At 33.9% G+C, this 21,247-nt stretch overlaps 1 protein-coding gene across 1 annotated transcript in view; it reads right to left on the bottom strand.

The window, feature by feature from the left end:
- Window positions 1-5,186: 5,186 nt before the first annotated feature.
- The window catches only part of LOC134846300 (gamma-aminobutyric acid receptor subunit beta-3-like), a 159,622-nt gene continuing 143,561 nt past the window's right edge, over window positions 5,187-21,247 (bottom strand). Inside the window, exons 6-8 of the mRNA XM_063863595.1 lie at window positions 8,886-8,990; window positions 7,578-7,674; window positions 5,187-5,593 (exon numbers count right to left, since the gene is read on the bottom strand). Of these exons, the coding sequence (XP_063719665.1) occupies window positions 5,270-5,593; window positions 7,578-7,674; window positions 8,886-8,990 (526 nt within the window). The 3' untranslated portion in view covers window positions 5,187-5,269. The remainder of the gene's footprint in view (window positions 5,594-7,577; window positions 7,675-8,885; window positions 8,991-21,247) is intronic.

Genomic DNA, 21,247 nt, shown 5'->3' with positions numbered 1-21,247 from the left:
ACATAAATTCGACTTTATTATGATTATTTTTGGACGATAAATATTTTTTGCTCTAGATAAATGGCGGTTCAATTTAATTCAGATAGTATCTAGGGTAGATTTTTTTTGGCATGACTGACTGTTATTTACTCCGTGCATAACCGTGTCTGAATTATTTTTTTTGTGGAATAAATAATAATTTCTACTTATTTAAAAGAAGTAATTTCTACTTAATTAAAAGAAGTTATTTCTTTGTTATAATGTTTGCATGTTTAGGAGGCCACGATGGAGTTCACTACTTGAACATAGTGGAAGTGTTCGATCCGAAAGTGGGCGAATGGCACATCAAGTGTCACATGATGACGTCACGAGCAGTGGCCGGAGTCGCAGTCTTATTCAACTCCATCCAACAACAACTGCAACAAAACAATCAGCAGCAGCAATTGCAGTCTGCCTCTAAGTTCTCTTAATAAAACTGTCAGAGTCGAAACATTTCTAGAAAAACTTCTCGAATGTTATATAACTTGTATGCTTATATTATATGAACTGTAAATTAAAATTTCAAAATCTGATGAGTTTTATTAGTAGATTTTTAAGACTGCGTTTAGTTTAGTGATTTTGACAATAAAAGCATAGTTTCTTATGTTCCGACTAGTTCAAAGTGGGAGGGAACTATAGTGTAGATTTTTCCAGCCGTTGTTGACTCGTACGGGTCAAGTGTGGTATCAGTCACTTCAATCGTGATTTGGATTTAAAAGGTTTAAAAAATAATGTTTGTTTTGAGAACTTCTCTAAACTTGTCGGCCTCTCTAAAATGTCTGCTTCTTTAAAAAATGTTGAAGTTTCCAATCAACTTTTTTCTGTTTTCTTGTTTTTTCACATTTTTCCAACATCTGTAGCTACGTTTCTCTCTTATTTTGTTTGTTAAAACAGTGGGCGGGAACAATCGCAGCTACACTCACAACAGATAATCATTAATTCATCTGTGTGATTTGTCAATACTATTTAGCAGTAGCGTGCTGAGGAGGGTGGGGGATGACCACTCTCCCTCAATTCTTAAGTACTATTTTTTTTACCAAAAGGGCCCATTCTAGGTACCTTTCACTATATATTTTGTGAAAACCAAGTATAATTTTTTAACAGCCCCTTTGCCGCCTTATCTAAGGTTATCATGCGGATTTGAGGCCTAATCTTTGGAACGCTTTTTCACACCTCAATTTGAGGGGTAAAGTAAAATATTTACTGTTTCACGCCTAAATATTCACCACCTTTAATTGAAGAGTCTGATAGGAGTGCAGCCAGTGTTTAGACAGCCGCGTATTCATACTCGTCAGTATTTAGACAAATACTGTATGAACCAATCAGAATCGAGAAAAGACATAACTATTCCAAAATAAATAATAATTATTTATTATATTCTTCTTTGTCTCGATTCTGATTGGTTGAAACAGTATTTGTCTAAATACTGACGAGTCTGAGTACGCGGTTGTCTAAATACTGATATGTAACCAGTCTGATAACACTTGTCAAAAAGTATACAAGCAAACTCAATTTGAACCAAAATTACTATTTAAAAGCTTACTACACTCCATACTGTCATTATAACCTCTTATTTGCGATCATCAAGATCAACCATGCGGGAGAACTGGCTACCATAGCTGAATCTTCTATTTATTCATAAAAAAGGAAATATTTGACGTTGATGAAATCATCAAACGAGATTCGGCTTCAAAAACCGACGTTTGAAGTTTCTATAACGGTTGTACAAAATTTCAAAAATAACTGTTCTGTTGCTTTCGATAAATTTGTTCATTCGCTCTGAATTCAATACTCGATGAAACTTCTAATATCGAATGTTATATAACTTGTATGCTTATATATGAACTGTAAATTAAAATTTCAAAATCTGATGCATTTTCTTAATTGATTTTTAAGACTGCGTTTAGTTTAGTGATTTTGACAATAAAAGCATAGTTTCTTATGTTCCGACTAGTTCAAAGTGGGATGGAACTGTAGTGTAGATTTTTCCAGCCGTTGTTGACTCGTACGGGTCAAGTGTGGTATCAGTCACTTCAATAGTGATATGGATTTAAAAGGTTTAAAAAATAATGTTTGTTTTGAGAACTTCTCTAAACTTGTCGGCCTCTCTAAATTGTCTGCTTCTTTAAAAAAATTTGAAGTTTCCAATCAATTTTTTTCTGTTTTCTTGTTTTTTCACATTTTTCCAACATCTGTAGCTACGTTTCTCTCTTATTTTGTTTGTTAAAACAGTGGGCGGGAACAATCGAAGCTACACTCACAACAGATAATCATTAATTCATCTGTGTGATTTGTCAATACTATCTAGCAGTAGCGTGCTGAGGAGGGAGGGGGATAACCACTCTCCCTCAATTCTTAAGTAATATTTTTTTACCAAAAGGGCCCACTCTAGGTACATTTCACTATATATTTTGCGAAAACCAAGTATAATTTTTTAACAGCTCCTTTGCCGCTTTATCTAAGGTTATCATGCGTCCAATTATGCGGCATGTTTTTTGACGGGTACCTGTCAAATCGAAAAATAAAAAAAAGGTAGTTTTCAAAGCTCAACTTAACGGGAAGGGTTCTCATGCTTGAAGGACCGAATGCTTGAAAAATTTCAACCAATCAAAATCGCTAAGCGTTTCTATTGGCTAAATGCCTTTCTCACAAAATCGAAGTCAATATTAACAGAAAATGTTTTAAATCAGTGGAAAATAATCAAAAATATTACAAATTGCGGGTTACAACCGCAATGCTATTCAGATAATCATCAAGATTAATGAGGTCAAAATCATAAGAATTTTTCAGTCTTGGAAACTCATCTGCTTATTATCTAATCGGTCAATATTAACACTTATGGCCTGGATTTATTTTCTTACTTTAAAGTTTTTGCGATTTACTTTGAGATTTTGAATACTCAATTCTGATTGGCTGAAAGTAAGCTAGAATTAATTTCAAGCATTAGAACCTTCAGGCATGAGGGACGCCACCAATTTAACGCCTCAATTTGAGGCCTAATCTTTGGAACGCATTTTCACACCTCAATTTGAGGGGTAAAGAAAAATATTTACTCTTTCACGCCTAAATATTTACCACCTTTAATTGAAGAGTCCGATAAAAGTGCAGCCAGTATTTAGACAGCCGCGTATTCATACTCTCAGTATTTATGAAAATACTGTAATTATTTATTAATTTCTTCTTTGTCTCGATTCTGATTGATTGAAACAGTATTTGTCTAAATACTGACGAGTCTGAGTACGCGGTTGTCTAAATACTGATATGTAACCAACCTGATAACACTTGTCAAAAAGTATACAAGCAAACCCAATTTGAACCAAAATCACTTTATTTAAAAGCTTACTACACTCCATACTGTCATTAAAACCTCTTATTTTCGAGAACTGGCTACCATAGCTGAATCTTCTATTTATTCATAAAAAAGGAAACATTTGACGTTGATGAAATTATCAAACGAGATTCGGTTTCAAAAACCGACGTTTGAAGTTTCTATAACGGTTGTACAAAATTTCAAAAATAACTGTTCTGTTGCTTTCGATGAATTTGTTCATTCGCTCTGAATTCAATACTCGATGAAACTTCTAATATCGATAGCACGGATGACGCAGACTTTGATAATTTCACTCAAAGCACTATAAGTAACTTTTATCAGATGGGTACCTATGTTCCGATAGTTTAACACTAAATAACTCCATGAAGATTGCATATGGTCATGACAGTTTTTTTTAACAACTGCAAAGGCTCTCAATTACACTTTTTTTGGCGAAACCAGTTCTTTTTTGTTTTAATAAGTTTAATTGTTTCATTTTTCATACACAGTGCAGCAAATTCCTGTTCATCATAATTTTCTAAACCTAACAATTACTTGGAGTGAGTTATTGGTAGATTTTTTTGTCCCTTCATTGAGTGAGGAGAAACAGCAGTTATCATTATAATCATATAGTGTCAATGAAAATTTTTTACAGTTAAGAGTATCGCGTTGTGATTTGGTTTATTCAAGTCATTTTAATTTTCTTTAGTTTAACAAGTCATATATTACTTGACCTTGCTCAATTACGATTTTAAAAAAAATTTGAGACTGAACCACTGTTTACTAGTTTTTTTAAACTGTTTTAAATAAGAGTGTTGAGCTGTTACAAAAGATCATTTTATCAAACTTATGGTCAGACACAATGTTTTTCAAAAAGTAATGCTGACTTAATTGAAGCAGATTAAATTATATAATTAATGTATTAGATGGACCTATATTAGATTCTTCACTACATTCATCGACTCTTAAACAAAGCACGGACGATTGATTTCTAATTTTTAAATGTGAGAATTTTTTTTTGAAAATGGAGGATGCAAATCTGCTCTAGGAATTTTCGTTAAAAATTTGGGTTTCCAAAACGGTAAATTATACTGCAGTGTTTATGGGCAGATACAATACATGGCCTACGTTTGTCATCAAAACTACAATACTAATTGATATGTGACGTTCAAAATTCAGTGAAGTGCTCATTAATTTACTACATATAAAGGAAAATTTAAGAGGATATCTTTTATACCAAGTAACGATTCCGGGAGAAGCGGATTTTTGAGAATATGGCGGGAGAAGATATTTTCCAGAGAACGTCAAAAATGTCAGCAACCTTTTTCAGGTTGAAACTTGTTGCTTTCTGAGCTTTTTGAAAACACCAAAATAACTCCTTTGCCGAAAAAAAAAAGAGTATTGCACTGCAGTCAAAACATCACAAAAAAGCTTAAAATGGCGTTTTTGAGCTTTTTTTGGAAAATATTTTTCGTAGAAAGTGCATTTTTCAACGCCCAACGCTTTCGAGTTGTTCGAAGAAGAATGGTTGTTTTGAAGTAAAACCGATTGGGCTCTTTTTATGGTGGGCGTTTTAAATTCCTGAGGAGGGGAGATTTCCATTCTCCCCTACATCCTCCCCTGACCTATTCCCCGGAGTCAATTTTTTGGCTGGTTAACGTGAAATTTTTTATTGATACTTTGAACTATTTTTGGCTGGTTAACGTGAAATTTTTTATTGATACTTTGAAATTTTTCTGACAAGTCTGTGCTAGCATGCTCATAGTTTCATGTAGGACCAATTCCATGTAAAAAAATCTCTATGACCACCCAAAGGATCTCACTTTTGTAATTTTTGCAACATCTGATTTTGATCAACTAATCCTAAAAAATCCGCTCCCCCTCGAGAAAATCCTAAATCCATCATTTCTAGCTACTAATTGTTTTTTTAAACTCAACAAATTATTCGTCATCTTCAAGTTGAGAGGAAGCTTTTCTCGCTTGATGTAGAAATAAAATCCAGTAAACCACATTAAATAAAAAGAATGTCATCGGAAAAGTGAATCTGGAGAAAATGTCGATGCGAGGTGCGCTGATATAACACTCGCACGAGGGCTCAGAATTGCTCAAGCTAGCATGTTTCTTCCTGTTCTCTGATTGGTCATTTGATGCGCCCGTGGAGTTTTCCCCATTTGGTTTCTGGCTGATGCGTGGAAACATTTGGCTGTGATTGGCCTGGGTATTGTTTCTGGCATTCGCTGAGGAACTTGAAATCTCATAATCAGCCTTAAAAAATCAGACAAAAAACTAAAGGAAGAAAACTAAGTGCCTTAAATAAGAGCGGCGAAACTAAATATCTAGGTAGTTTTTCCCCCGAGGTAAAAAATCTGGCAAAAACTTGTAAGTTTTGAAGCAAAAAAAACTTACAACCCAACCTGATAGATGTCAATCTTCCTCTCGACCCCTCGCAGAGCTATGGCAAAAAATAAGTGGGGATCTGTTCCTTTTTTAACGAATAAATATACAAGGTTAAATATGAAGACCAATTGTTTGTCATAGGCTAATTAGTCAGCGACTAATAAATGACCAATTTTCAAAACAAACCAATTTTTCGAACAGAAGTTGTAGTGGGAAAAATTTACAGTTGAAGGGTAGCTAGGGGAAAAAGACGAATCCGTTGCTAAATTAGCAGCATTATAATATAGGATTTGATTTTCTTATTTAGGGAGAACCGTTACCAGACTGTTACCAAGCCGCTTTTTCATTCTAAGAGATTAAAACCTTGAAAATTGGTAAATAAGTTACATTTTGAACTTTCGAGAGATTATAAGTTAATTGGCCCATAAGAACAATTTCCCGCCTAAATAGATCAAGTGAACGGGTATAGGACTTTCGGTTGGCGTAAAAATTACGTTGTCGCAGACCAACTTCTTGATGAAGAACAAATTCTTCACCACCTTGTTTCGTTTTTTGCCATGCACCTTCAATTTTCACGTCTTCTATTTTTTTTGGAGACTCTGGTAAAATTTCGGACCATGCTTTTCTAATTTTTTTTCTATTTTGGGGCAATTTTCAGAAGTCCCTTGTATGTCTCTGTCATACAATTTCTTTAAATGTCTATTGACATTTTGCTCAACGCTCTGAATTACTATTTTTCGAAAATTTTCTTGCTGATCTTTTTCGTCTGTGGGAGGTGATTGTGTTGTTCAAGTTTTTAATGACCAATTTTGAGTCTTTTGTCATTGTAACACTCGATGGACAATTGATTCCACATTTGAAGTACATAAAATTTTCATTAGTTTTGTTTCTTCTAAACATAAATCCGCTTATGGATAAATTTTGACCCTTTTTGTAATTTATTTCGATAAAACAAAAGTCCATAGTTAAGTATGAAATACTAAACAAGACTGCTCGTATCAGAGCGAAACCTTGAATGTGCCTTTTAAGGTCTATGGAGCAGTAATAACATAAAAGTTTTAAATGTAATTAAAAAATGAAAAATCAACCTCCACACGTCATATAAATTACAAAGGGATACATTTCGCGCCTTGTAACAAATTAGTTATGGCAAATAAGCTTCTTTTAACCAATTTAGAACGATTTCTAAGATAGATTAAATCTCCGCTTACGCGTTATTTGCGCGAAATATATCTCGCGTTATTTATCCGAAATTGGCCAAATTGGCAATCCTTGAACCCCCCATAATCTTGCGAAAAACAGGTGAAATATTTTTTCAAATTTAAGCTCAAGACAACAAGAGCTTTCGAATGACAGAAAAAAAAATTCCGTCAAAAATGGTTAGTTAAGAAGTCGAAATTTGTCTGAAGAAAAAAAACCACCGAGCACAAATATTCCGTTGTTTTCGTTACGAAAGTCGCAACAACGAAAATGGTTATAAAACATGCGATATTTTTTCTCAAAATTTTAACCGGAACGAAATTTCCGTTTCCGCGACCTTTCTAAGTTAATTCTAAATTCGCATTCAAAATTTTGGCTTCCTGGCCCTATTTTTTCTATTCGGCTTGCTTGAAGTCCCGTCGGCTTGTTGTCCGGCACCCCAAGTGACCAAACTCCCCTTAAAATAAAATGGCAAGTTCAAGCAGTATGGCGTGCATGTACTATGCTCATATCTGATTGGCTGAAAAACACTACTTTCAACCAAGTGAACAATCTCCTCCCGAAATTGATTAAGGAGGGACACTGGTCACTTGGTCCAGTTGATTCAATAACTAGTAAAACTCCGTTCAACCTAGGCGGCATGTATTGTTACCTGCGAGGTGGGGTTGACACCCCCACCCATGGAGATTCCGATGGGCAAGTAGGCAGTATTCTTGATCTGTGCCAAAGAAGAGCCCCTGCTGGCATACCTGTAGTTTTTCAAACCCGTTAACACAGCTTCCAGAGCAATAATTAAGTTTCGCAAAACACTTCCCCCTCACCAACACCACCATGTTGATTCACTTCTTTTTTGTTCACTTTGTTACTTGTTCACTTTGTTCACTTGTTCACATAAATAGTTTTGTCAATTTAGTTTGCTGGACCATATCAAAAGATTCGGAGTGAAAAAAAAACTGAATAAAAAGTTCAATCCTTAACTAACAGGGTAAAAGTTCGCTCTATAAAGCTCTTGGATAAAAGGATTTTAAAAACCGAAACTTTAAAAAGCCGAGATAATTTTTAGGACGAGCAAAATGGTTTTCTGAGTTCTCCTTCTTCCCCCTAAAATTTCATGTACATTAGCGCCAAAGTTGACTTTAAAAAAAATGGTCGATCAAAAATGGAACTCATAAATTGAAGCAAAGGGGGACATCCCCCTAAATCGGCTTCTTGAATTCATCCTTCAAGTGTCAGAAACTTCAAACCTGCGATGAAATAAGAATTTTAAAAAATTGAGAAAGTTGTTGGAATTTCTCAAAAATTTTCTGTCCAACTCTCTTTAAATTTTTTACATCGATCTAGGAGCTGATTTAGGTAGATCAAATTGAGTTTCTGAACTCTTCTAAATCACTTTAAATACCCCATTTTGACCAAATGTTTTGCGCCGCAGGCGAATTTTTGCAATAACGGGCCACACAAACTTGAGTTTTAAACACTTTTTGGAAAATAATTTTGAACAAAAATGCGTTTTCTGTCGCGCGCTCCCCCTTCAAAATAAGTATATATTGGCATCAAAAGCGCCAAAATTTAGTGTCGGTCAGCCAAAATTGGATGCCCTAAATAAACTTCTCAGGGTTCAACACACTGCCGACTGTAAGGGTCTATCTTTGGTACTATTTTAGAACATCCAATTTTGGCTGATCGACACTAAAACTTTTCTAAGAGCGCGTTTGGCGCGAATATATACTAACTTTGAGGGGAGAGTGCGCGCTGAAAAACGAAATTATGTCAAAAACAGCGCTTTGGCATATTTTCTCAAAAATGTGGCTTAATAAGTTCTTTTTTTCATGTTTTGGGAGAGCATGGAAAATCAATTGGACTGACCTAAAAACTAAAAAAGACCGACCATTTTATCAAACAAGTCCCCAGACCGCCCGCCCCTGCATCGATAGAATGGTGGTAATAAGCCCTTTTTGCATACCTGGGTTTGTCAAAGTAGCCCACAAATGCCATCTCAACCAGTGCGGCCACCACGTACATAAAACAGACTCCTATGTAGATGTCCATTGGGGTGACTTCTGTGAATCTAGATGTAAGCAAAACAAAAAAAAATAAGTAAGCACGCTGATTTTAAAAACTAAAAACTATTCGAACCTGAATTGATGAGAAATTGCTGTGATTTGAAGGTATTTGTTGTTGTACATAAAAATTTAACGACCTTAAAAAACTGGCTAGGGTGCATGGTTAAAAAAGTGACCTGATGTATTTAGAACGCTTTTTAAGATTGATTTACAAAATAACAATTAGCTTTTTATCAATATATTTACCCGGATTGATCTTGCAGAGAAAATCAGTACTGTTGCAGTACTGTTACAGTAAAAAAAAACAGTACTGTTACAGTACTGCGCCAGCGTCAATTTATCTCTGATCAGAGATAAATCAGCACTGTAACAGCACTGTTACAAAGATAAATCAGCACTGTAACAGCACAAAAAATTGCAAAAATAGCTCTAAAAAAAGCAAAAAAAAATCTCAAAAACAGCTCTAAATTGCAAAGACAGCATTGAAATCAGAAATGTATCATAGATCTTTCCTTTTTTGCATCCATGTATCATTCATTATCGACTAGTATTTTTCCATCAAAGAAATTGTAGGCATTGGAGTTGCGCTAGGCTTCTGTTCATTAAGGCTAAGTCATTTCTAATTTATTTTGCAAAAAAACTGCGTTTTAAGGCGGTTTTAGCTGATTTTAGTTGTGGGGAAGCGAATTAAAACTTTGAGAACAAAATTACCATTTTCAGATAAACCTAGTTGCTCCAGGCTTCTGTTATCAAAGGTTGAGTCATTTCTAATTTATTTTGCAAAAAAAACTGCGTTTTTAGGCGGTTTTCAGCTGATTTTAGCTGTGGGGCTGAATTAGGGTCTGTTTCATTTTTTTCTTCGATTGTAACGACACAATTAAAAAAAAATTACGGTACTGTTCCAGGACAAAAACAGTGGCATACAAACAACAGTACTGTAACAGTACTGTTTTTTCTTGTTTCACTGGGTTTTTCCTGGAACAGTACTGAAAAAATATATATAACACTAGTAGCTCTTTGATCGGGGACAAATGCTGGTGATACATTTTTAATTCATATTTTTAATAATTGGCATTGGAGCAATAGAAAGAAAAGTCATTTTTCATGATAATCAGCTAATGTGAACAAATTTTATACTTGTAAGAAAATTCGCACATAGGGCAAAAGAGTTTTGCTTTTTAATTGGGATGTCTGGTCAAAATACTTGAATAACTTACCCACTTCTATTGCATGGACATGTATGACTAGAGTTTTTCCATATATGGAGTTAGTATGTTTGCCAAATTTTGGTCAGCACGGGTTTTTAAGCCAGAGATAGATAGATCTGTATGAATCTATCCAACTTTTCTTGTTTTTTGATTTTTCATTCGTGGACTTTAAACAGAACTCAGTTAGTGATCAACTTAAAATAAGCTATGATTATTTACACTGAATTTAGAAGTAAGCTCACAAAAAACGCAAGTCGATGAACCTAAAAGCGATTATAGCGTAGTTGCGTGGTTACAAATTTATTGGATCAAACAACATCCCCCGTTTCTTTTATCTTAAGCTTATTGTTCCAATTTCCGAAGAAAGTACAAAATATATATGTTTGGAGTGGTCTTTTTCTTTTCCGACTTTCGAAAAAAGTGACTGAATAGTTGTGCTCGGGTGGTTTTTTTCAGCCAGACAACATTCAATTTTTAGCTAGCCTTTTTTGAAGGAACTTTTTTATATCATTGAAAAATTATTGTTGTTCTGAGCTCAGATTTGAAGAGATATTCCACCTGAGATCATTTTTTCAGTTTTGTAAAGTTTTTGGGGTTTAAGTATTGCCCAGTTAGCCAACTTGAGACAATTAATGCGTGAATTGTTTCTTGCTTAGAACGCGTAGATAAGTAATATTCACGCTTCAGGCGTAAATAGTTTGAAAAAAAAAACAATTATTCACAACGAAAACTCAGAAAAGAATATAAATCAAGTAAGAGCAGGTTCAGGTAGGCCTTTAATTATTGAAGTTCAAAACTTTTTCTTGTTGTTCCAACTTTCGAAGAAAGTGCAAAATGTTTATGCTTCCGGTGTTTTTTGTATTCAGTCATTTTTCGTCGATCAAAATAATAGTTTTTAACAACAAATTACACACCAACGAAGATATTTTGCCTCCCATCATGATTTGAAATGTTCTGGGGGTCTGAACTAATTTATCTACGTTAAAAATTGAAATATGATGCCGAATTTCTATTGCATTTTATTTATGCGTGGCTAATTGTCCCGCGGAACAAAACTGTTTCAAAATAGTTTGAGGCAAGCTAATTGGTTGCATAAAATTGCGCTCATTAAGGTTCAAAAAATATCTAGTTTTTAAAATATACTCGTTGCACCAATAACAATTCGATACAATTAAAAGGCAGTCGGAACATTTAGGGCTTCGCCTTGATAAACCAGCAGTCTTGTTCCTTTAGAAATCTTTCCAAATTGAAATAAGGCATGCAATGTGGTTTAGTTAATTCTTTGCTGTGTACAAAACAAGTCACTCTGCCATTCAAAAGGGGATGATTTTCAAAAAGAAATATGTATATGTTTCATTTTTTCAACTTTTTTTGTGAAAGTGAACACTTCTTCATAGACGTTGAAGAACAGTGGGAACATTCACGGCTTCACCCTGATACGAGCAGTTTTGATCCGTTTTTTTTTCAAATTTTAACAAAGTGTTTTTGACGATCATTTTTTATACCATATGAAAGATATATTTGTCTGAAGTACATTATAAAAAAATCAATTCTGATTATTTACTTTTATTAGTGGGGCTTGAAAATTGCTAATTCGGCCAATATAGGTTAATTGACGTCCAGTATATTGCGTTTTTGTATCAAACGCTAGCGGTGGATTAATGCGTTCCAAATTGATATAAGTCAAGTCATTTTGTCAAAGTATCAGAATGCGAGACGTAAGAGATATATCTGGAATTTTTTTGAGGGCGGAGGCCTTATCAGAAAAATTCAAAACTTTTGTCAACTTTTTTTAGACCGACCAAATTGGTTTTCCGGGCAATTCCAAATCACAATGAAAACTTTATTTTGACCAAGTTTTCTGCACCGCCGAATTTTTCATAAGATAAAAGTAAGTTTATAGGCCCATTTTATAAAGCTTCGATCTAAAATGACTTTTTTTTGTGGTGCGTTCTCTCCTAAAAATTAATACATATTGGCTCCAAAGGCGCCCTTAGAACATTTTTAGGGTCAGTCAAAGAAAACTGGAGGTCAAAAAATAGTACCAAATGGGGACTCTTTGGGTGCCGATGTGGTGAAATACATTCCTTTGCAGTTTAAGTTAGCCTATGGTGGGAAATTTTTTTCTTTTTTTCCAATTAATTTGTCACATTTTGAAACGTTTTTTAAAAAAATTAGCACTGATATGGAAGCGTTGGGTAGAGTAGAAACTTCCATTTCATTTTCGAGCATTGACCAAAAATGAAAAAAAGTAGCGATTTGCTCTTTTTAATTAATTCTGACTGCCCGAACTTTTTTTATTTCTTGTTTAAAGTAAGTCACTACTATCACACAATTCATTCTCAACAGTTGTCAAAAATGCCACAGTTTTATGTTTGATATTAAATTTTACTAAATTGGCTTTGAAAAAAAAATAAAAAAGCGGACGCCCTTCTTGAGATATCCATTTTGAGATATCTACTTTCAGCAAGGGGTCATAAAAATTTTCTAAAATCGCCTTTGGTGCCAATATATACTAACTTTGAGGGGTAGCGCGCGCCGAAAAAAAAGCAGTTTTTTGGTCAAAGTTTTCCAAAAAGTGCCTAAAAACGCTTTTTTGGCCTGCCGTTTCAAAATGTTGCCTGCGCCGCAGAATTTTTGGCCAAAACAGGGTCTTTTTAGTGCTTTGGGAGAGCTTGGAAAATCAATTTGGTCGATCCAAAAAAAAGTCGACAAAAGTTTCGAAAATTTTTAAAAATCCGCCCCCTTTTACCCTCCCCACCTCCAATTCCTAGATCCACCCCTGCGCATTCTAATAAACTTTCATGCGACCCAAAACACTGAATGGTAATAACTGGAATGTACTTGCGAAATGGAATGTACTTGCTTAAAAACTTGCATCTTGCATGAAATGTACTTGTCTGAATTGTTTTTTATAAAGTAATAAGTCATGCATATGGTTAATGAGCCATTAAAAAAACTTCCTTCAATTGCAATACCGAGCGAGGGGGATAGATTCTTGATATTCTTCAGTTTTTCAAAAGCAGACTGTTTTGACATCCATTTGTATGAACTGTTTTCGACCAAAAAAGTCAAAGCACTGTAAAAACGAAGCTGAAGTTTACAACTCATGCTGAAAAACACAGTAGAAATCAAAGCAAATCATCAAAGCGGAATCTGTTTTTAAAGGGGTAATAAATTTCAAAGCCACTCTTTCTTCCATGAAATTGACCCCTTCGCCATTAAAAGGATGCCATTTATTCAACATGATACGATAGCGATTTTTTCAATGAGCATGAAATTTTTGAAAGTGATAATTGCTGCTCAACACATCCGAAGATAGATGATTTTTTTATCTGACACTTAGCCAATTTTCTCGCAGAAAGGGGGATTTTTGAAAGATCTGCAAAATTTAATCTTTCCAAAGACAATCAAACGCACTATTTGAGCCCAAGCACGGCAAATTTATAAAAAAAAAGCCGTTTTTGGGCACTTTTTGGAAAATTTTGACCAAAAAAACGAGTACCCTTCATACCTCTTAAATCTACTCCTGCATCCTGCATATACAAATTTTAAGTAATCAGTTATTTTGTAGTTAAAAACAGTTTCAAACAATGATGTTAAAAATATTTCAATTATTTTTGCGCTCAGATAGTTTTTTTATAGTAAAACTTGAAAACCATTTTGCTGCCGAAAAGTTTCCGTCCACATGCAATGTCAATTTTGTCGATTTGCGCTTTCGCATTATTGGGACAGCTGCATGCAATCCGCTTATATCAAAAAAAAAATGTTTTTGTTATGATTTTTACTGCTAACTAGTTCGCTGCATAAAGTTAAAATATTAGAAATTTTGCACTTGATATTTATTGCGACCTTAACCAAATAGCCAGTTCCCAAAACCTAAATTTTTTGATTGAGAAAAAGAGTTGCTTTGTTAGCTTTGTCTGTTTTAACACTGATTAGAAAGCATGAGGGTGATGAAGTTGTTATGATGATGCTGTTAGTTTTTAGCATGAAATAATCATAATTAGATGAGAATTCTACTCGCCTTGACCCAGAACTCCTATAAACAATAATGTGACAATCGTTTTTGATTATATCATGCATTGGCTGAGCAAAAACCATAATTTTAGTCATGATAAAATTGATTAGAGGCAAAAATTTTGAGCCATAATCATAACAATATTTTTGTTTTCAATTAATTTGGAAAACCAATTTTGGACGTTTCTTAAATATATATTTTTTCGACCACATCGCAAAATTAAATAAGAAACAATGATTTAGGGTAATTTTTGTAGAGTGTCAATCGAAATACCGTATTAAAGCAATACTGGTGGTGATCTGGATTCCAAAAAAATACAACAACAATCCCTCGGACCAAGTTAATATGCTCCCCCCAAAACCGTAGGGTACTAAGTTGGGAATTTTCAGCCAATCAGAATCGAGCATTTTACATGCAACGTTTATCAAATTTATTGCGAATTAAATGCTGGGGTCTTATCACAGTCGTAAAAAACTCAATTTTTCAGGCAAAATGACGCGCTCTCAATCTTAATCTACTACAATATTAGCGTTGTCATATTTTTTTTTACTAGAAGTGATTCGTGCTTTTTTCCACTGAAATCAATTTTCCAACCACTAGCTTGCAATGTTGCGTATTTGATGTACTGCAAATCATGCGAAACTCATTTCGACTCCACGAAACTTCAGAAAATTGAGCCAGATTGTTTCATGGAGCGCGCACAGGCGGCTTGGCTTGACTTCAAAAAAATACAAAAAAAAAGAATTGTTTTGTTCATTTGAGCATTTCAATTTCACGTTTTATGACAATATTTACATAAGCCAGTTGTAGTTTTAGTGTAGCCTTCAGAATTATACTTGTTTCGAATTAAGTTTTCATAGTACTACTGACTTAAGACCTGAAAAAAGTGACCAATTAATCACAATGAAAATCGCAAATAAGTTTATGTCACGTAGTTGCAAGTTCTGTAGCTATGGAGCTCAAAGTATGTTCTAGTTGTTCCAAACTTTGAAAAAAAGTGCGGAAAATTTATGCTTTGGGCAAGGGCGGATTTAGGAATTCGACCCCCTGCCGACCCAAAGGGTCCCCCCTTTGTACTATTTTGAGATATCCATTTTCGGCTGCCAGACCTTTGGCGCCAATATATACTACTTTTGAGGGGGGAGCGTGCGCCGAAAAAACGCATTATTTTTTGGTCCAAATTTTCCAAAAAGTGCCTAAAAACGCCCCTTTTTGGCCTGTTTTTTTGCCTGTGGCACAGAAATTCTGGCAAATAAGGACTTTTTACTGCTCTTCTCACACGCAAAAAAAAGTGTGGTTTATGGCAGTTCAAACATATTTCTAGAAAAAAAAAGTTATATAGGGCTTTCAGCAAGCAGTTAAAAACATCATTACAAAGTTACACTTCAAGCATCGCGTCAAGTTCGAGCCTAAACCAAGTTATACCAATCCTAGCAAAAGTGAAGAGTAGTCATTGGTCAACTGGCTCATAATTTGTATCAAAATCTATCTCATTCGACATTAATTGACCATAAAGCTCTTAAATTTTTACTGACTGTTCCGACAATTTTCGAAGCATTTAGGCTTTGGGTGCTTTGTGTTCAGATAAATTTCGACTTCTTAAGTAACAAGCTTTGACGGATTTTTTTGACAGATTTTTCGAAAAGTATTGTTGTCTTGAGCACAAAATTAAAAAAATTTTTCAACTGTGATTCTTATCTGAAGTTATAGGGGTTTATAGACTGCCAATTCGGCTAGTATGTGACAAATAATATATCATTTCGTACTTTACATTGCCGGGTAAGGGATTGATTGAAACACGAAAAAAGTTTTTTCGTTTTTTTTTGAAAATTTTATCAATTTTAAACTACTCCAAAGAAATTAAAAAGCAGTCAAAAATGTGATACGAGCAGTTGGGTTTGGTCACAGTTTGGTCATTTTTATGTTTTTATCTTGTTCTTTAAGTTTTAGTGTGTTTTCAGTTTTTCGAAATTCGGAATTCGTTGAGAAAAGTTTTTGCCCTCTGAGTTCGCATGTATTAGTAATAAATTTTTGAATTGATCAATATGCATAAATGAACAAAATTCAAAATTCTCATAGAAAATTTTGAGATGGATGTAGTCGTGGAGATTTCGAAGATACATATCAAAGGCGGGCCAATGTTTTGGCAATCTGCAAACTAAAAGTGCATTCGTTATTTTTGCCATTTTTTCCTTAAAAAAAATTGAGTACTTTACGTAATCATGGTTAAAAGCCTCTTAAATTGATGAAGTAACACACTTCTCCAAGTAAGTATAGAAAATTAATCGCCGATTTTCAATAATTTTCTGTTTTTTTTTTAAATTTTTACACCTGGCACATTACACCTGGAAAATTTGTGAAACACAGCCTGATTTAACAAGAGTACCTCAAACTGATGTAACTTTTTTAAAAAGAAATGAGTTTAAATTTGTGAGACAGAATGTGAAAAATGGAAAAAGATTGACAAAAAAGCGAATAAAAGAAACTATATGATCAGTGACGGAAAAACATTTTGGACGGCGAAGCGAATCTAAAAATCCAATTCGAATTGTACAACAATTTTGGACTCGGGTCCTGTGTAGAACATCAAAAGGGATTAACAGAGACAATTAACAGAGATTTAGTATTACGGGGACAGTCGGTGATTTTTGTGAATTGTAATCGGATTCGTCAACAGCGGAAACCGCGGAATCCGCATCATTGCTATTTTTTTCTCTGATCTTCTTTGATAATTTGGATTACACTGTTTTGTATTACACTGGACAAATAGCTTAAACTCTATTTTACCCATACTCGCAAAAAAATCAGACAACTTTGATTAACGAAACTTACGGAATCCGCATTAAAATTAGCGGATTCCGAAACGGTTTGTTGAATCCACAAACAAATCATAATATATGATCTCAACTAACTTAAGTTGTCGTAGAATCCACAACTGCAAGTGGATTCCCGCAAATTATAAGCAGAATCTGCAAATTTTAAGCAAATTCCGCAATCTGTAAGTGGAATCAGCGAATTGTGAGCGAAATCCGCATATATTTGCGCAATTAAATTTTATTTCGGAATCCGCTAGCCAATATAGGTGGTTGTTCTGCATTCTCGATGAAAATCAAGAATGCAGAACAACCACCTATATTGGCTCGTTGCAGAGTCCGCAACAGAACTATCATGCCGACAAAATTTACGTTGCAGGTATTTGTACACGGAATCCATGAAAATTTTGTAAGTTGAATCCAATTGTACTTTGAACAGTTTCAGAAACTTTTTTTTCTGGAATTCAGGAACACAGAGACACCAAAATAAGCGCCTTTTCAAAGTACAATTGGGCCTCGTAATGAAACAAACCAATTGCAATCTCAAACCAAGGAAGAAAAAGCTATTCGAAAAATTGATAAACTAGTTTTTACGTTTTTCAGTTTCAACAGTAACTTGTTATAAAGCAACAGTAAAATTAAAAGGCTAACGTTTTTTTTGGATGATTCATACTTGTTGGGTTTTGAAAGAGTAATCAACAAACTCCGGGTGAAGACAACCTAATTTTAGTGATATATGTGGAAAAATTTGAGTAGTTTTGGGGCCTAAAATTGATCTTATCAGTGTATTTGCTTGGGATTGGTTTGGTGGTTAATAAATGATACCAACCAATTGAGAGTAACTGCTGTAATTACCACAATCCATTAAAACTTATCAAAAATGGCTTGTATCAGTTTTTTAAGCCTCAAACAGGTTTCAAAATTTTACAGTTTATAATTGTTTCATTCCGATATTTGAGCAAACATTTCTTTAGAAAATAACCTCCGTCAGTATTTCATTAATTAACAAAAATTTGAGGAGATTGAAGAGACTGCTATCTAAGCAAACCCGTGGTAAAAAAAATGAGCAAGTTCTCTCCAAATGTCTTTTGTTAGACAATTTTTTCAAACTAATTTCAAAAAAGAGTCAATCAAAAAAAATAGGAACAAACAATTTCGCTTCAAAAAATTTGCCTCCGGATTTTCCTATATTTTTTTCAGGCCAAACATCAGCATAAAATGAACAAGTGAAAAGCTTACTTCAAAGTTTCTTTTTATGATTTGGACAAGCCATGAGTCGGACAAAAAAAAACTCGTATATAATCTTTATAAAATGATCAGTATAAAAAAGATCGATGAAAATCATTTCAAAGCGAATTTCAAATAGATACACTTTCAAATAGATACAATTTAATTTTAAACTATTCGAAAAAATTTAAAATCAAAAACAAAATAAAACTGCTCGTATCAGGGTAAAACTTTAAATGTTCCCGCTACTTTTTAATTTCTATGGAGTAAAAAAATAATCAATGATTATTTCAAGAAAATTAGAAAAATGCAATAGTTGATGAAGAATTCAAAAAATTACGAAAAAAAAATCAAAACTATTTCTAATATCGATTAAATCTCAGCTAACTTAAATGGACAAAAAAATGCGTGGGGATTGTCCCTAAATGGCCGCATTGCTAATCTTTAAACCACTGAAAACTTCTTTAAATTTACGAAAACTGATCACTGGTAAAAACATCTTTTGAAATTTGAACTCAGGGCATCAACGCTTTGAATAATAAAATTAATGGCTAGTTAAACAATCGAATTTTGTGTCGGGAAAAAAACGACGCCGAGCACAAATATTCCGTAATTGAAAGCTGGAATAAAAAACAAAACTTATGTATTTGGATCGATTTTGAGTCCAAATTATTATTTTAGCCTTATTTTTACGCCAATTTGAATAGATTTGAAATCAAGTTAAGTCGATCGGTTTCTTATTAAAGGCTTCTTTGCTAGTAAAATTGGGCTTTGTTACGGTTTTACCCCCTCGTAAATTTACAATATAACGTTGTTCAAAACTTAATCATGCGGCAATTTGTTCAAATTTTGATGCAGTTTAGAGCATCAGAAGCCATTTTAAATGGGTTTTCATAAATTGAATCTTGAACAAAAACAAAGGAGGGTTCGGAAAAAAGCCTGAAATCTATCCTAATCTATCTTTGTCAGTCAGTGCGGTAAATTTGTTATGCACGTGGAAATAACCTTTTAATTAGATATAAAAAATTTATTGTGGTGTTATTAAGATAGAAAACTTAGTCGTGATGTATATCTTACTCATCATTCGCTTTTAAATATGAGGGATGATGGACCAAATTAACATCTCCCCCCAAATCTGTTTCGGGGGAGGATGTCAGCCAATCAGAATAGAGCATTTTACATGCAGCGCTAAGTAGATTTAAATTAAAATGAACGCTGGGGTGGAGGATTTTAACTTGGTCTATTTGGGGGGAAGATGTTAACGTGATCCGGGTTGATTAAAATACGTTTTTTGTTTGGCCAAACTGTTACAATCAACTTGGCGGACTGCGCTCTGTGTTTAAACAACCGCGTATTCATTCTTTTCAGTAAGCAGACAAAAACTACATTAACCAATCAGAATCGATATGAGAAAGCAAACTTTCTAAAAAATATATCTCAATTCTGATTGGTTATTATATTATTTGTCTGCTTACTGATGAGAACATATACGCGGTTGTTTAAACACAGAGCGCAATCCGCCAAGTTGATTGTAACAAAATGACCAAACAAAAAACGTATTTTCATCATCCCGGATCAAGTGAACATATCCTCTGAATGAGCGGTTGTCTAAATACTGCTACTTAACCCAATTTGACACATAATTTGAGCTAAGCGAGTAAAAACGATGATATTTATGACCAAGCAATTAACCAATTGAGACTACGTACTACGCGTTTTATGTAGAATGATGAATCTCTAAACAAGTACGGCTAAGCAAAACTGTCAAAACTATTTTCATTCGTACATCTAGATAAGCTTTTTTCAGATGATTTTTGAAGTTTGAATTTTGGCTGAAAAAACATAATTACCGAGATTAATTAATCTCGCTTACGTCTTGTTAGAGCTAAGTACATGATAACATATTTGATTTGGCTTCATACTGGTGCGATGAATACACTTAGTGCCTATGTGCTGGGTTCGGACCTACTTAACAATCGCCCCCATTTTCAGTAAAGGGAAGCAGATTTTAAAGTGGACTAAATCAGCGAATTTTTGACTAATCAGAATGCAGCAAGTTTCGATTTTAAATAGAACACTCTAGTGCTAATTTACTGCTTTATTTTATGGATGGAAAGTTTTTAATAGATAACATTGGGGGGATTGTTAATTAGGTCCCTGCGTTCTGTTACTTTTCTATGAGTAGGCAGAGGAGTTTCTATGGTTTTTGAAAAGGTTTTGAATTCGAATTTAAATCCAAAAACCCAAACTCCGAGTTAGAAAAGTTGTAGTTTTATTAAAATTTGTTATAATAAGTAATCAATGCTATTTTGAATCCCAATAACACTTTCCACTTTCGAGAGAATTAGTTTTTTAAAATGATGCTGAAAATTCTTAGAAATTTGAATTCTGAATGCGCGCTTAAAACTAATTTGTTAACTATAAAGGATGTTTTCAATCAGGAAACACCAAAATTCACGCAGCAACCATTTAGCATACAAGTTTAGAATCATAAAACTGAAAAAAAAACTTTTTCAAATGGTTTTGTTCCGACATTTGAAAATGGGGAGAAATTTTGTATTCGGGTGTGTTTTAGTTTTTTTCTTTTTTTTTGTTTTCCACGCAAATACAGGTATCACAATTAACCATCAGATTGGGTTGAGTGGTATAGCATAATAAACCTCTATAGACAGTGATTCAAACGAAATAAATATATTTCCAAAAAAGTTTCCCGGTGCCGAGAAAAACATGTTTGAAACTTTTGATTTTTCCTCTAAATTCGAGCAAGTAAAGCTAGCGAGCAGGCTTACATCAGCTTAACTATGCCTAATTTAAGCGCTAAAAATGAAGTTTTAGGCGAATAAAACTAGTTTTTGGAGTTTTTTAGCTTCTTTTCGGAAACTTGAATTTTCAAAAAACCAAAAACTTTCAGCAAAAAAAATTGAAATTTTTTTTAAATTTTGATTTTTTTCTGTCAAATTTTCTTAAAATTTTTTTGATTTTTTGTTTTTCCA

This window comes from Symsagittifera roscoffensis, chromosome 5 (genome assembly GCF_963678635.1).
Source record: "Symsagittifera roscoffensis chromosome 5, txSymRosc1.1, whole genome shotgun sequence".
Classification (NCBI taxonomy): Eukaryota; Metazoa; Xenacoelomorpha; order Acoela; family Convolutidae; genus Symsagittifera; species Symsagittifera roscoffensis.
Note: the sequence above shows the minus strand (reverse complement) of the source record. Positions and strands in the feature narration are given on the sequence as shown.